The following is a 13,735-nucleotide window of genomic DNA, read 5'->3' as shown; positions in this document are numbered from 1 at the left end:
GATCCCAGGACCCTGGGATCATGACCTGAGCTGAAGGCAGTGGTTTAACCAACTGAGCCACCCAGGCGTGCTTAACCTATCATTTAAAAAAACATTTTAACCTATCATTTAAAAAAACATTTTGCTGACATGAAGGCAAAGATAGTATTGAAGCAAACTGCATTAAATTTTAGCCATTTGTAATGAAGGTATAACACAAATTACTCAAGTTCCTTAGGAAACTACTGATTTTAAAGACAACTGCAGCCTAGATTTTAATCAGATTAGATCAGAATCTCTGCCCTCAAGGTTTCTCTCCTAGCACAGTGCCTTGCAGGTTCCCAATATATATACACTGAACTGAAAACTGTTTATGTAACATAGCTGTTTATGTAAAGCATTTTAACTCTATAAATACTCTGCAAAGCATTTTATATTTCTTGCTGATGTTTCAAGTTAATGGTATCCTAGTAAATTAGCATTTTTGTCATGTTTGATTTATTTCAAATCATCAAACTGTAAATTCAGATTTTTCCAAATAAGTAGTGTGTCTAAATTCACTCATTGGGGCGCCTGGGTGGCTCAGTTGGTTAAGCGACTGCCTTCAGCTCAGGTCATGATCCTGGAGTCCCAGGATCGAGTCCCACATCGGGCTCCCTGCTCAGCAGGAAGTCTGCTTCTCCCTCTGACCCTTTCCCCTCTCATGCTCTCTCTCTACCTCATTCTCTCTCTCAAATAAATAAAATTAATAAATAAATAAATAAATAAATAAATAAATTCACTCATTTTGTTCACATTGGGTCACAACCTTCTTTCATACAGATAGAGCTGGTGAAAACTTCCGTTTTACTGCTACAAAATTTGTAGTCAGTATATACAGTAGAATGGCTAGAAGCCAGATAGTCTGGGTTCCAATCCTGGTTCTGTGAACATCAACAAGTAACTTACTCTCTCTGAGGGGTTTGTTTGCTCATCCATGACATGCAGAGTACCACCAACTTCAGGGGGTTGTGGTTGAGGATTACATGAGTTAATATACATAAAGTATACAAAAGTAACCCAGAACAGAGGAGAAACAATGAGGTAATTATCATTATGATCATTAACTAAAAAACATCAAGTCCATGTCTCAGAGTATGCTTAATTAAAATTGTTTTATAATTAATTAAAATAAAATTGTACTGTTTTAGCATCAAATTCTGTCAATGGTTATATAGAACATACTTACCGATACCCTGTCCCTTTAACATCTACCATTTATCCTTAACTACATATGCTTTGCTGTTTCTGTAGCACGCAAAAGGTACAACTATTTGATTTTTATACAAGTGTGAAAGGAAAAGATTTATGGTTTCCAGTAACACTAACATTAGTGATGACTACAAGTGTTATTTCTATATTATTAATTGATACATGGACCAGTTCAGTCATTTCTTAGATGTTAAGTTGTACCTATAGTACATAATCTTCCACTGTCTTTATATGTAATTGATCTGGGGCTTGTTAAAAATTTTGAATAAATAGCTAATTTCTAAGGCCTAACTTTCTTATGCAGTACTCTAGCTGTTGAACGATTTTTCTTTCTAAAGGTAACTGCATTTCTTATACAGCTTCTATTTCATGTGAACTATCCTTATTTACCAATATTAGTATTCCATTTGCTGGCTATAAAACACTACAAAAAACATGCAACCTAATACACCAGTATTTTTTTAAGGATTTATTTTAGAAAGAAGGGGCACATGCAAGGAGGGGGAGGAGCAGAGGGAGAAAATCGCAAGCAGACTTCAGCTGAGTGCACGACCCTGAGATCATGACCTGAGTTGAAACCAAGAGGAGGATGTTCCAACTGACTGAGCCATCCAGGTATCCCCTAATATACACCAGTATTTTAAGAAATAACTGTAACAAGCACTTCATGTTCACAGTTCTTAAGAGTGAAGCAAATTCTCACACCATCTTATTCCAGGGGTAGGCAAACTACAACTGAAGGGCAGGCTCACCATCTGTGTTATAAAATTTTATTGGACTACAGCCTTGTCAGTTTACTTATGTATTGCCTCTTCCTGCTTCCGCACTGTAACAGCAGGGTGGAATAGTTGGACAGACACTAAACGGCCCAAAAAGCCTAAAATATTTACTATATGATCACTTACAGAAGAAGTTTTCCAACTCCTGACCTAGCCCAACACTTTCATTAATAAGGATATAAAAGAAAAGAAAGTGTTTTGTCCAACACACAGCTTATGTAAGAGATCTCAAACTATAGCTCAAGCTACTATTAATCAAACATTCATTATACTACAACAATTTTTCCAGAAAAAACCTCCTAGGACAACTATGAAAAAGAATTCTTATTCATATACAAACCCAATTTTGTAATACTACAATTCACATTTAAAATAAAGTCCCATTACCTCAATGCGTGGTTTCTTTGCTTCTGCTAAAACTTCATCTGCAGCTCGTTTCACTTTTAAGAAAAGAAAAGTAAGTAAGTACATAGTTCTGGAGTAAGTTTTTGAAAGTTCAATATAAATATGTGACAAAATGTACCTTGGGTAGATCGCTGAAGACCTATTTCTAGAGGGGCACTTCTGTCTATGCTTGCTGATGTTGCTGAAGGGTTAAAAAGATTTACGTGAGAAGACCAATATTTGAACACACACACTTGACATTATTACAAGTGAAATGCTCAATATTTGTTATTTCTTACTTTATATACAGTGATTTCCCCAGGAAAAAAAGTTTTAAAGCAGTTTTATAAAAACATTATAGAAGATTAATCTGTATTTAAAAGTCTGTAAAAGGACAAATATCTTTAATAATTTAGCTTACAAATTATTTTGAGAATCTGACTGAAATCAACTGGTCACTTCAAAGAACATATACTCTGATGTTAATTACCACACATGCACATAAAATGTATCTGAACATAAATACATAAAGATATGTATAAAGGAAAAGGCTTTAAGTTAGCATTCACCTTAAAAAATGCAATTTTTAGTTATTCACAGTTGGTAAAAAATATGTTTTAAATTAAATCATTTAATTTTTGAATGGTTCAAAATAATGAAACTAACAAAAGGATGTACCAGTCCCCATCCACCTGGTTCTCACCACCCTACATAACTATTTGACAGTCTCATGTATCTTTCTAGTTTCTTTCTGTAGTTACAAGAAATACAAAGTTATGCTTTTATTTTTCCCCTTTTTTAACAAAAAAGGTAGCATACTATACACACTGTCCTGAACCTTTCTTTTTTGACCTAACAATAGAGCTCCAACATATCAGTATGTGGAGCATTCTTTAACTTTCTTTTTAAATCTACAAAGTATTTAATGTATGGGTTAACTGCAATTTATTTAACTAGTTCCCTATCTATCCACGGGCAGTTCAATTCTAACAGGTTTTTGCCACTACAAACAATGACACATTGTTCATTCATTTTCAAATATACCTCTAGAATAAAGTCCCAGATGTAGGATTTCTGGGTTGATTTTGTAATAATAGATACTGCCAAATGTCTTTAGCGGGAGTTGTATCAATTGACACTACAACTAAAAATATATTAGGGTATCGGTTTCCTCAGAGACTCAAAAGTGTATTATTAAACTGATAAATTTTTGTCAATGAGGTAAAAAAAAAAATGCTATCTCTGTACAGTTTCAATTTATAATTCTGAGTGAAATAAACATTTTTCATATGATTTCATCACCTTTTCTTTGAATTTTATGACTAAAATCTATTGGGTTGTTGGTCTTTTATGCATGTATTTCTAGGACCACTTCATATTATCAGTAAGACTGATCCTTTCACTGTGATGAGTTGAAGTATTTTTTCCCAACTTGTCAGGTCTTTTTTTTAATAATACAGAACTTTTTAATTTTTACCAACCTATTACTTGAATAATCCTATCTTTCCCCCACTGATTTGACCTATCTTTTTAGTTGTGTCAAATTCACATAATTTAATATTTAACAGATAAAAAACTGTTCTATCAGTTTATTCACATTTTTTAAATTACTAGGGCTTTATAATAAGTTCTGAACTCTAGAATAGTATTTTCTCATTGCTCTTCTCCAAACTTTTATGACACTTACTTTTACCAAATGGATTTTGGAATCATCATGTCTATTCCACCCTTCCCTCAAGAAAAACTGTAGAGATTTTTATTGGGATTATGTTAAATATATAATCTATGTTATGAACTGACATCTTTAGGCTGTTATGTCTTCTTGTCTAAGAACACGGAATGTCTTAAGATTTCCTCAACTTGTTCATTAAACCATTCAACAATTTGTTTTAAAAATAGCAAAGGAGGGGCGCCTGGGTGGCTCAGTCGGTTAAGCGTCTGCCTTCAACTTGGGTCATGATCCCAGAGTCCTGGGATAGAGCCCCACATCAGGCTCCCTGCAGGGAGCCTGCTTCTCCTTCTTCCTCTGCCATCCCATCTCCCCCCACTTGTGCTCTCTGGCTCTCTCAGTCAAATAAATAAAAATAAAAATAAATCTTTAAAAAAATAAAATAAAATTGGTCATATACAAAATCAAGTCATATACTTGATGACTAAATTTTTTTGTCCTATAGAAACTACAGATAATGACATGGATGAGTAAAGGGGAACTTTTTTCTGGATTCTGAAGAGAAAAACCATTTATTTGCCCTAAAGTACTCTCCCCCACTAACCAGCCTATTTATCAAGCTTACCTGAGACACTTTTTAAAAAAAAGAGAATCCTAGACTCTATACCAGATCTTCTGAAGCAAAAAAAATCTAACAAGTGCACCATATGGTTTAAAAAAAAAAAAAGCCTTTGCCTATCCTCCTCAACTCCATCCTCCTCACAGCAGAATTAGAATCCCGCCTCAATCCTCTGCCCGGATTTTAACCCTTATTTTATCAGTCTATCTTTCAAGATGGTAAGCATGTTCAGGACACGAATTTTGCATTTTGTATAGCACTGAGTACAATGCCTTTAAGAATAACCATTCAAGGGGCGCCTGGGTGGCTCAGTCGGTTGATCGTCCGAATCTTAATTTCAGCTCAGGTCATGATCGCAGGGTCGTGAGATGGAGTCCCACTTTGGGCTAGGCAATCAGGGAGGAGTCTGCTTGAGATTCTCTTTCCCTTTCCCTCTGCCCCTCCCTACCACTCGTGCACAGGCGCCCGCTTTCTCTCTCTCAAATAAATAAATAAAAAAATAGAATAACCACTCATAAGAGCTCGCTGAATGTTCAGTGAGGACAGTACAGAAAGACAAGACTCTTGATGATGGTCTTTCCATTATGCAAGAGACTCTGTGCAAATCAATCTTACTGTTAAAGCCGTGGAGCACAGTATGTGATGAGACAGCTATTAATGACTTAAAGGTAGTAAACTCCCCCAAGGAAGGTTAGGACCAATCAGTCTTATACTGATTTATTCATATTATTCTAAGATTATATCCATTTATTCATACTCATCAATTTACATTATAGATCAATTTATTATACCTCTTTATATTCATATTCTTTTAAGACAGCAAGTTAATGATTACTCATTTATACAGGTAAGCACCCACTATTTACCACTGTTCTAAAATGCTGGGTATTTAACAACTGTCTGCCCTCTTACAGTTTATCCTCTAGTGGGGCAGACAATATATAAGTAAACAAATATGTAATTTCAACTCAATGTAAGGGATTTGATGAAAAATAAATCAGGAAGATGCTATACATAGATGGGCGTATGTGGGAAAACACTGCTATCCTGTATTTTAGAATGGTAAGTTTTTTCTGACAGAAGATTTAAGCACAGATGTGAATGAGGTGGTAAGAAAAAAGACATGTGACAATGTAGAGAAACAGAACTGAACATAGAGAAAACAGCAAGTACAAAGGCTTGAAAAGTTAGGATAGTTTATTAAAAGAACCAACAAGACTGGACTGTTGCGAGCAAAGGAAGGCTGCAAGAAGATGAGGCCACAGAGATTTAGGCAGAAGCAAGATCACGTAGGTCAGGATAGGATAAGGAGTGTGGGCTTTATTCTAAGTATGACAGGAAGCCACAGGATGGGCTTGAGCAGGTAAGTGACACAATCAAGTTTATATGCGTTTTCAAAAACAGGTCACTCTAATGGGTAAGCAAAGACTATAAGAGATATTATAGAGTGGGAACCTTAAGCTATGCAAGTCTAAAGGGGAAGAATGGAACAGGGTGGGAGTGGAATGGTTAAGAAACTGTTATACTTTTAAAGTTAAAGAAAAGGACTTGTTCATGAAATTGATCAAAGTAATCAAAGATTTTTTCCAGGGTTTTTGGCCTTAACAACTCCGTGAAGGGGAAAGCATTTACTGTGATGGAAATACTGGGAGACCAGACCTGTTATTTTAGTTTTGTTTAAGGGGTGAAGAGAAGGAGGGAATCAGCATTCTATTTCAAATATGTTGAATTTCACATACCTATTATATATTCAAGGAAAGAGGTGGACAGTGGATTTACAACTTGAGCTTAGGAATAGGTCAGTGCTGAAGATAAGTAAGCAAAATAAAATGAGAGATGGACAATGAATAGAAAGAGAATCAAGTGTGGTGCCCTAGATGCCAAGTGAAGAAAGGCTTTCCAAAAGGGAGTAATCAACAGTGTTGATTATATATCAATTCCTTTAGTTGGAATTGATAACCCCTAAGTCAATGTTGACCTTACAACAGTAATTTTAGTGAGATGGTGAGTAGGAAAGTCAGATTAGAGTGGGGGATTCAAGAAGTAGGCAGTGATATCATACAACTGTTAACAAAGAATTTTGCAATAAAAAGGAGAAGACAAATTTGACAGTAGATACTAGGAATGTGGGGTCAAAAACCTGTTTTTAAATGAGAGATCTTACAGTATGCATTTTAAAGGGAATGCAGAGAAAAGAAGAAAGATGATGATGATGTAAAAGGGAAGCAACAATTCACAAAGGCAAAGTCTTTCAGAGTGTGAAAGGAAATGGAATCTATAGACAGAGAAGTGGTGACTGGCCTTAGGAGCGAAAATACTGCATTCACCATAACAGAAAAGAATGGACAGTATATGCACACATATGTTGCTGGTACGTTAATTTTTTAGTGAAAATACAAATTCTCTTTCCATTGCTTCTCATTTCACAGGGGAAGGAAAGAAACAATGGCTATTTAAGAGTGAGAGCAAGTTAAAAATTACTCACATGCTTCACCATTGAGATATCCAAGTAGATCTTTTCGGTCAGGTCTTCTAACCACAGGAATATTTTCAGTCTGAAGTCAAAATTTTAAATTAGTTATCAAAACAATTATAAGAAACATAATAAAGACAAACATTATGTAATGTATGAATTTCATTCCAACGTATCTCAGTAACATTTACTTAGGATCTTATCTTTCCGGAACTAGGCTAAAAAAACCAATAAAAGTCTTGAAAAAATTTAAGAATATTAACTTTAATAATTCATTCTTGAAATTCAAGTATATATAAAAAAAATAACCATTAGAAATGAAACAATGACCCATCCCTCTTCAAAATATCAATTCCAATCTTTTTTGTTCCCTTGGCTTACCTTAAGTATTTTATTTTACTCATGACACTTCGCATGCTTTAGGCAATTATCTTTTTAGTCCTATTGCCTGCTCATTTTACACATTCCCAAGTGCCTTTTGGCCTCAAACACAAAACAGACTTCCTCAAAATATTCTACTTGAACTCCAAAATACACTAACTACCTAAGTTTTCATAATTAACAATAGGTATGTGTTATTTAAGCATGGGAAAAAACTTAGGAGATTATATAGGAAACCATTAATGGCGGTTGTTTACTTTTCACATTACACATTTGTTTCTTACCCCTGAGTGTATACAAAATCTGTAAGGAAGGGGAAAAGATTAAAAAATTAAACCTGGATAGTGCATCTATTTTGGTAAAATGGATATTTTCCTTTAATCTCCTACATTAGCAGTTTGTAAAGAGGTATGCAAAACAAAACTGTATACTTTAGTCACCAAGTCATCTTCGGGCCATGAATTCAATGAATCCTGTAATTACCACAATTTTCCTATCATTTTTATAATATCAACAACAACTGAGTACACGAATGACTGGTGGCTGCAAGATTATAAATTAAAATCCCTTTGTCACTTTACATAAGCAAAAATGAAGTAACAAGAATCCTTTGGCTAATTATCTTATATTGACTACTGCACCATTCTGCACACGGTCCTTGATGATAGAAATAAACTATACTTAATCACTTAAAATTAACTTTTTTTTAAAGGGCAGGCTAAATTTTAATTTCTGCTGGGAATATAAACATTTAAGACCCTACAGGTTTTTGTGCGCTTGTTTTTAAAAGCTAGTCTACATGGAGTATATCATAAATAGTTAAAAGATTTTAATTTTCTTTTTTTTTTAATTTTTTTAAGTTTTGTTTTTGTTTTTTTGACAGAGACAGACACAGCGAGAAAGGTAACACAAGCAGGGGGAGTGGGAGAGGGAGAAGCAGGCTTCCTGCTGAGCAGGAAGCCCGATGTGGTGCTAGATCCCAGGACCCCAGGATCATGACCTGAGCCGAAGGCAGATGCTTAACGACGGAGCCACCCAGGCGCCCAAGTTAATTTTCTTTAAATTACTACTTCTAAGTCTGATAACACTCTTCATCATTTGGTTACTAATGTATTATGGACATAATACAGCCAACTGCTAAAGATACAAGTCAACTCACTAAAATAGTAGCTATAGCTCAAGAAAAAGTATTTCAGAAATGGTCTGCTCACAAGAAAGAGCAAATAACACAAAAGAGGAAAAAACAAAATTTGTAGAACCCTAGAATTATAGAATTCTGCCCTTTCAATCTGTGAAGTATTTAAGAAAAACAAAAGATTTAAATCTTATGTGAAGAAAGGTAACTATTACAGCCATCAGTTACATGCTACCACCATTTCCCAATAATATAATTTCTAAATCTAAACCAAGTAGATGGATCATCTTTATTACCACAAAATGAATGATGTAGCCAACAAAAGATTCTAATTACTGCCTAACTCAGTTTTTATTATTTTTTTTAAAGTTTTTATTTATTTATTTGAGAGAGAATGAGATAGAGAGAGAGCATGAGAGGGGGGAGGGTCAGAGGGAGAAGCAGACTCCCTGCTGAGCAGGGAGCCCGATGCAGGACTCTAGGATCACAACCTGAGCCAAAGGGAGTCGCTTAACCAACTGAGGCACCCAGGCACCCCTGCCTAACTCTAAAAAAGTTTTTAAAGATTTAAGATGAGGTAACATAAGTTTATAGAAACACCATTATTTTTATCCCACTATTTCTCAAATCCCAAGTAGTTTCACCTTATATATTACTTCTTCTATATGGATTAGATGTTGAATATTTATTTCATATTCAGAAATGCAGTGTTCAAATACTGACATGCTGAAGGCAGGCAAAACTGAAAACAAATGAGTTTGTCAATAAAGTATTAAAAATGTTTACTGTACTATTTAAAAGTTTAATTTTTTTAAAGTTGTCTGTTAATCTTGATTCTTTTTGATGCCCCCCAAAAAGTCTTGAGATTAAACTAGAGTTCTGAATATCAGGGTCCTTCCACAGGCTTATGAATTTCTTAAAACTTTCCTACAAATGCCTTCAAAACTTCTGTTCTTGTAAACAGTGCCCATGTTTTACCTGAAAGTCATAGATTTAAAAATCTGCATTAAATCATTAAATCACAGTGATCTAATTTTGACCCTCCAGTAGACCTTCATACTGACAAACCTTTTACTCTTGATTTGAAACCCATGAGGGAAGTGATCCATGCCAAATGATGTTGTCCGCACTGTGGACGGGGACTCTACTGAGTCCTGAAGAGGTCCCTCTTTGATCGCCAAACGTGCTGAAATAAACTTCTCAGACACCAATCTGAGCGGCCCTGCCGGGCTGTTCTCCCTTGCAGAAGACTGGTGTCTGAGAACTTTATTTCAGTGCACAATGACAAAATGATACCTACCATCCAAAAAAAAAAAAAAATCAAAAAAGTTTTAAAATGAATTGTACTTACAGCTGCCCGTCGGACATAAACAGGATGAGAAAGGTGTACATTATTAAGTAGAAACAAGATAGAATCCAATGTGTAGTATTCTCTGGGTTGGCCTTCTTTTCCAGTCCTGAAATAATTAAGACAAGATTTTTATTCAATTTTAATTCAACTCCTTGGACTTAATTATATGTATGAATTTATCTATACTTACTTTGCTACCCAACAATGGATTTAACATGACTAACAAAAATACCCATGAAGTATGAAATTTAGTAAGTGGAACTGTCATTAAAGCAACAGAACACAAAGGTAGACAATGACAAAAAGCAAGAAGGAAGGCATACCATATTCATCCTCTAAGGTACACCTCTCCATTTTTTAGAATTTGGCCCAAATTTGGTTCTGGTCTTTGTCAATAGAGAGAGAAATCTAATCATTTACAGATTGGAGAGGATCCACAAGAGAAAACAAACTGACTAGGAGAAGCACAACTACTGCCAGTGCTAAACTTAGAAGAAATTTATCCTATGTCTCCTAAGTAAGATACTGCTAAACACCATCCTTAACAACATTCTTACAGTAAACACAACAATGAATTTCAGAGGTATAATTCTTATGACATCCCTCAAATTAAACCAATGATGTAAAACCATACTGAATTCTACCTGTGATAAAACAATGCAGTTTAGAGGTGCAGGCTCTTTAATGAAAGCACGTAATACTATTTGCTCAACAATATTAGTGTCCAATCTCACCCTTCCTACTACATTATCCTCACCTAAAAATGTCAATGTATTAAATTCATCTGAATACAACCCAAAGTAATCAGCCCCAACCTACATTTCTCTAGCCTGCATTTCCACTTTTCCTCTAAATTGACATATTTCAAATCATATATCACTACCAATTTTTGTACTATGAAATGGGATATACAGGTAACCAGGTTTTTTAAACGATATAAAAAAGCAAAGTAACACAACGTACAGCAGGCAATAAGGATAACTATTGTTTAGTTACGAAGCTGGACATATGTACACATGCAGAGAGATGAATAAATGAAATGAAAATGTATTTATTAGTGTAATTCACTGTTGTTAAAGTTGAAGTCGATCCTAAGCAGTCCCTTTTCACTACCAGCTTCACTGAACTACCAAAACATTTCCCTTCCAGCTCTCATGCCCTTAAGCATGTCCTTTAAGACCTAAACCATCATGTCACCCTCAAGTTCTTCACCCATTCTTTAAAGCTTACTCAGTTGTTCAAGAAAAATTTGTAGCACATCTACATCCCAAACACACTTCTATGAAACCTTTTCTAATACCCCAAGCTAGAAGTGATTACTCTCTTAAGGGTCAGAATGCAATTCTTACCAAGTAATGTTTTATCTCATCTACTCTGATTAAGTTAACCTCCTTTGAGTCAGGAACCAAGATGCTAAGAAATTTTTCTCTTTCTCAGACTGAACCACCCTACACTGTGACTACTCTTTAACCATTTTTTAAAGAAAAAAACAAATCAGTTAAAATTCCAATCAAATACAATTGTGTCTGTGCAAATTCTTTTGGGTGAAAGAACAAAATGCAGGAAACTCAGAATGATGTCACTGCATCAACATTTCATAAAGCTAATCAAATCATAAGCCCTCAAGGCCAAAAAACTAGAAACCAACAAACTAAATTTTCCCTAGCTTTCCATCATAAAGCCTGGTGCTCCCACTCAATCAAGCAAAATGAGTATGGAAGTTCTGGCCCAAAGTTCTAATTATCCAAATGAAATACCAATGACAGAAACATCACTAAAAAGGCCCCAAACGATTACAGGACCTATTTCTAGATATTTTCCTTAATGACTTCAATTCAGAAAACCCCGCATAGATCAACGTTCCAAAACATTCCTCTTTAAAACACATTTCCTAAAATCACCCACCACCATCAGTATCTTACTTAGATCTGCAGAGCTCACCCCATTTCACCAGTAACTTTCTCCCTGAGGATGCCTTCCCCTCTAACACGGGTTTTGAGGACTCTTCCAAAGTGACCAAATCTTTTTCCCGTTCTAACTTCAGAGTCGGTTCCCTTCTCTCTTCTTGAGGGAATTACGAAAGGAAAAGAAACAGACCAGGGGCTGCGAGGGGCAGCAGGGATAGTGAACACATGGTAGCCTCGAAGCGAAAGAAAAAACTGAAGAACACAAAAAGACGTCTCCAGGACCGGGCGGTGTGCCCTCTTCTGCACCTACACACACTAACACTCGACACAGACCGGCAAAAATGAACTAGAAAAGTCCAGAAACTCCCTTGGTACCTTTCCCTTTGGCGTCCCAAAAGACTTAAGGAAAATGGACCACTCCGGACGCACCTATTCCCTCCTCACCTAAAAGTGTAACTTCTTTTCTAGAGGAAAACTTTTACCCAGAGACCCGTTTTTTTTTTTCTCCATCCCCAAAGGGAATCGGGGGGAGGGGTTAGGAAAGAGGTCGCCTGGGGGCGCCCAACTCTGCCCGGCCATCCCCAGGCCACAGCCATGCCGGACTTACCCCCAAACTACATAGTTGGTCTTCACATTCTTGGGCCAGGAGAACTCGCCGAAGATCACTTCGTCTCCCTTCACCACGATCTCCTTCTTCTGGATGTTGTACTGTCGCAGGACGCTGAGCACGTCCGCCATCTTCCCCCCCCCTCGCCGCCGCCGCCCGCCCCGGGCGAAGCCGCCGCCGCCGCGCCTGCCTCCTTCTTCCCCTGTCGCCTCGCCCTCTTCCTCCTCCTCCTCCGCCGCCGCCGCCGCCGCCGCGAACCAACAGCAGCCGCACTAGCAGCCGTCCTCGCCTACGACAGCAGCTGGGGCAGTAGACACCCAGGCCGCCGAGGACCCCGCGCTAGAAGGCAAGGCCCCGCCGCCGGCTGCCCGCGGAGAACGCCTGACTGCGCGCCTCCAGCGCTGCACGGCCACCACCAGGGGGAGCCGCGACCGCCCAGGAACACGCCCCTCCCAGACTTCCGCTCGGCACTGGGCCGACTGTCGGCCCGAAACTCCGAGCGCCGGGACACCGCGCCCACGTACGGCGCACGTACGGGGAATATTGCCTGGCGCACGCGTACGGACACGTACCTCCCTCCCTCGCAGCGCGCACGCGGCTAGCGACAGGTGCGCGCGCACCTGCAAGGAAGCGGCTTGCTTGCGTCCCTTGAGCATGCACCGAGTGATCGCCGACCCGCTTTGCGGACAAAGGCTTTCGGCTCGTTCCTTTGGAAGGAGCTGAGTTTGGCAGATTTGCAAAACACTCGGATTACCTTACCAACCAAATGGGACCCATTAAATGGCCTCTCAGTCTTAGTGATCTTATTAAAACCGTTTAGAAGGGTGCGGTTTGGGGGCGGATTAGTTTGGGGGTGTTTTGTTTTGTTTTGTTTTTAGTGTATTCACATAGTGGTAATGACCTAGCCCGGAGGAGATCAATCCCGGATACCTATATTTGTTAGCTGTTGTTTGACCTTGGCTACGATACATACCTTCTCAAGGCATTAATTGGTTACTGGAGAAAAGGAGTTAGTATGAGAATAAGATGAAAGAAGCATCTAGCAAATCATCAAAATATCGTAAATGTTGGATCTTCCACTTCAATTCCTTAGAGGATGACTTTTTCCATCCTGGCCACTTCTCCCTGCCAGCCCCAAAGAGGTACGTTTAAATGGCCCTGTTCAAAGATGCTAATGAAAAAGTTAGAAAACACAAACCA

General features: G+C 37.6%; 1 protein-coding gene across 4 annotated transcripts in view; it reads right to left on the bottom strand.

The window, feature by feature from the left end:
* The window catches only part of CDC73 (cell division cycle 73), a 199,926-nt gene extending 187,109 nt beyond the window's left edge, over nucleotides 1-12,817 (bottom strand). For 2 of the 4 annotated variants that reach the window (XR_015766571.1, XR_015766572.1), the window contains exons 1-5: nucleotides 12,536-12,817; nucleotides 10,022-10,127; nucleotides 7,167-7,236; nucleotides 2,533-2,595; nucleotides 2,397-2,449 (exon numbers count right to left, since the gene is read on the bottom strand). Coding sequence is in view for 2 of the 4 variants with exons in the window: in XM_028104683.2 (XP_027960484.1) it covers nucleotides 2,397-2,449; nucleotides 2,533-2,595; nucleotides 7,167-7,236; nucleotides 10,022-10,127; nucleotides 12,536-12,666 (423 nt within the window). In the remaining 2 variants the exon portion in view is untranslated. The remainder of the gene's footprint in view (nucleotides 1-2,396; nucleotides 2,450-2,532; nucleotides 2,596-7,166; nucleotides 7,237-10,021; nucleotides 10,128-12,535) is intronic. The other 2 variants (XM_028104683.2, XM_028104681.2) reach the window with 2 other exon arrangements.
* Between the last annotated feature and the right edge of the window lie 918 nt (nucleotides 12,818-13,735).

This window comes from Eumetopias jubatus, unplaced genomic scaffold (genome assembly GCF_037043125.1).
Source record: "Eumetopias jubatus isolate StellerSeaLion01/CBP00866 unplaced genomic scaffold, mEumJub1_p1.0 scaffold_12, whole genome shotgun sequence".
Lineage (NCBI taxonomy): Eukaryota > Metazoa > Chordata > Mammalia > Carnivora > Otariidae > Eumetopias > Eumetopias jubatus.
Note: the sequence above shows the minus strand (reverse complement) of the source record. Positions and strands in the feature narration are given on the sequence as shown.